General features: G+C 43.1%; 1 protein-coding gene across 3 annotated transcripts in view; it reads left to right on the forward strand.

Annotated features, from left to right (window-relative positions):
* MCM10 (minichromosome maintenance 10 replication initiation factor) overlaps positions 1-2851 on the forward strand; it is a 40481-nt gene that overhangs the window by 249 nt on the left and 37381 nt on the right. For 2 of the 3 annotated variants that reach the window (XM_006776167.2, XM_006776168.2), the window contains exons 1-2: positions 54-238; positions 1145-1233. In XM_006776167.2, coding sequence (XP_006776230.1) covers positions 123-238; positions 1145-1233 — 205 coding nt within the window. In that variant the 5' untranslated portion in view covers positions 54-122. Of the gene's footprint in view, positions 1-53; positions 239-1144; positions 1234-2851 lie in introns of those variants that run through there. The other variant, XM_006776169.2, reaches the window with a different exon arrangement.

A 2851-nucleotide genomic window follows, 5' to 3' on the forward strand; every position in this document is an offset into this window, starting at 1 on the left:
TGCCGTTTACTTTCGTTAAGGGAGCAGTGTTTTCTTTCTTTAAAGTAACCTTTAAAACGCTTGCCAGGTGCATGCCGTTTGGGCTTCTCTTATTTGTTCATTTTTAAAAGTCACAATAATAAATGTCGAGTATGTGCCGTGTACGGGGCTCCAAACACTCATTACTTATGCCCCGTGACGCCTGCAGTCCAAAGAGGATAAAGCGAGTACACGGTAGTGCAGTACAGCCATGGGAAGGGTGAGTTGAGAGGGAGGCGGGAAGGCTTAGAAAAATGGGTGTTTCCGTGGCGGGGGAGAGCTTCCGTGGCCTGGGAGCGCGCTTGTGTTCACGAAGGCGAATGCCGGCCAGTCTTGCGAGAACATGTTTGCGGGGTGGGTAGAGCGGAGCGGAGTGGACCCGCAGAAAAGATGAGGAAGTAGAAGTAGAGAGTACCCATTGCCTCGTTGGCTTCGTAACATTTTTGCTAAGGGCCATGGAAGGTCATTAAAGAATTTCTATTAAAGGAATACCACTATTGCATTTCTGTTTCTAAAAGATTTCTAAGGAAAGAAAAGGTTACTGTGGCTGTTGTACCAAAACTAGATTACAGAAGGCCAAAGAGACCAATGCAGTAGTCGGGGCAAAAGATTGATAGTGGCTTGGACTAGGCTTTTGGCAGTAAAATGGGGGAGGAGTGGAAGTTTTGAGCAATATTGTGGGGATAAGAACCATAGCACTTGTCAGATGGCCCTAGATATGAGGGTGAGGAAAAGGCATGGGTTTGGGTGGAAAGGGTGGTTGGCTATAGAAATGAACAAGATAGTTTCCGCTTTCTAAACTCCCAAGGAGCTTACGACCCAACAGATTCCCCAAAGACAGCACAGTAATACTATTTACAGTTTGTTTCATCCATGTATTCTAGTATCATACTCCTCTGTCTGTACCTCACCTGAGTTTCTACAACCATAGTTTGCAAAAAAAGAAAAAGGGAACTGCTTCCATACTAGGAGGAAGATGGTGTTGGCGGTAGGGGTGAGAATGGTCAGATTCCGAATGGATTCTAGGATTGCAGTCCCTAGGAATTGTAGGATTCTGGACGTTTTGGATGTGCAGTGTGTGCAAAAGAGAACCCCAAGGGTGACTTCTCTAATGATGGTTTCACAGAGCCAAGATCCTGCATTACTGCCGTCTCCTGGGCATCTGGTCCTCCTTGGAAGTTCACTGTCGCCACTGTTCCCTAGACAACATGGATGGTAAGTCCTGGCAGTTCTCTCAATTTTCTTTTGTTTTTAGAAAATTATCCTTTGTGGATTTGTTGTTTATTCTACTTGCAAAATACTGAAAATAGCTGCCCCACCCTCAGGTGTTGTCTAAGTGGGTCACTTCAGTCACTGAATGTTACTTGTTTTAATCAGGTGGGATTTATTTATTTTAAAATATATTTTTATTAATTTCAGAGAGGAAGGGAGAGGGAGAGAGAGATAGAAACATCAATGATGAAAGAGAATCATTGATCTGCTGCCTCCTGCACGCCCCCTACTGGGGATTTAGGCCACAACCAGAGCATGTGCCCTTGACCAGAATCAAACCTGGTACCCTTCAGTCTGCAGGCGGATGCTCTATTCACTGAGCCAAACCAGCTAGGTCTAATCAGGTGGGATTTATTCTGGCATTACTGGTTGTCTTTCACAATAATGATGGTAGCTGGCATGTACTTACAATGTGCCAAGGGCTGCTCTAAGATCCTTAATTATATTAACTAACATAATCCTCATAGCAACTGTGTTTTGGAAACAGAAAGACCAGTGTCAGAGCAGGGATTTGAACCCAGGCAGTCTCAGAGTTCACATTTAATATTGAAGTCTGTTGAGCCCAAGCTGGGTTGCTCAGTTGGTTAGAGTGTCAGTCTCATACATTAAGGTTACAGGTTTGCCCCCCCCCCCCCGCCGCCCTTCCCGGGCAGAGGCACATACAAAAATCAATTAATGAGTGCATAAATAAGTAGAACAACAAATTAATGTGTTTTTCTTCTTTCCCTCCCTCGCTCCCCCCTCTCCCTCTCTCAGTCTACCTCCTCCCCTCCTTCTCTTCCCCACTCTGTCTCTAAAAATCTATAAGTAAAAGAAATCTGTTGAAGTGGTTTTAGTCTAGCTCTGTCTTAAATTATTATAGTCCTTTCTAGTTTTGTTCATTTTGCAGGAATGTGTGCAAATATTTACTTAAGAAATGTTGTTCTAATTAGCAGAGCTTAGCCAGGGAGCAGCACAAAACTGATTGTGCTGGCTGTGAAGAGAGGATCCTGTATAATAAAAGGCTAATATGCAAATTGTCCCCTGAACCGGGAGTTCGACCAAGGGACAGGGCTGGCCAGCCAACTACCCAAAGCCCCTCCCCCCAGCCAGCCCAGCCCAATCACCCCAATTGGGGCAGGCGGGCCAGACCCCACCGGTGTACGAATTCATGCACCAGGCCTCTAGTAACATAAAATGCATTCTTTTTCTAGTTGTATAATTGAGCTCACTGTCTGAAACTGTATTTTTTTAATCCAAGTTTATTATACATTGTCCTTTTTTTAAAAAAAAAAGTACAATTCAGTGTTGTTGAAATTCATTACACTGTGATATTATGTGAAATTGATTGTACATTAGTATAATGATAGTTTCTTGTTTCCTAAAATCATCACAAATTATGTAATACAGAGTGTAACTTTTTTGCTATGAGAAGGTCGGGAAAATAAGTGGTGAATGGGTATGTGTTCTCTAAGAAGTCATTGTAGCTAATAAAATCCCATTTGGTTGGCATGGCCTTACAATTTGATCCAGTATAAATTAAATCAAAATGTTTCCTGGTGCTAGAGTTTTCTGAACAACA

The sequence above is a fragment of the Myotis davidii genome, unplaced genomic scaffold (assembly GCF_000327345.1).
Source record: "Myotis davidii unplaced genomic scaffold, ASM32734v1 scaffold749, whole genome shotgun sequence".
Lineage (NCBI taxonomy): Eukaryota > Metazoa > Chordata > Mammalia > Chiroptera > Vespertilionidae > Myotis > Myotis davidii.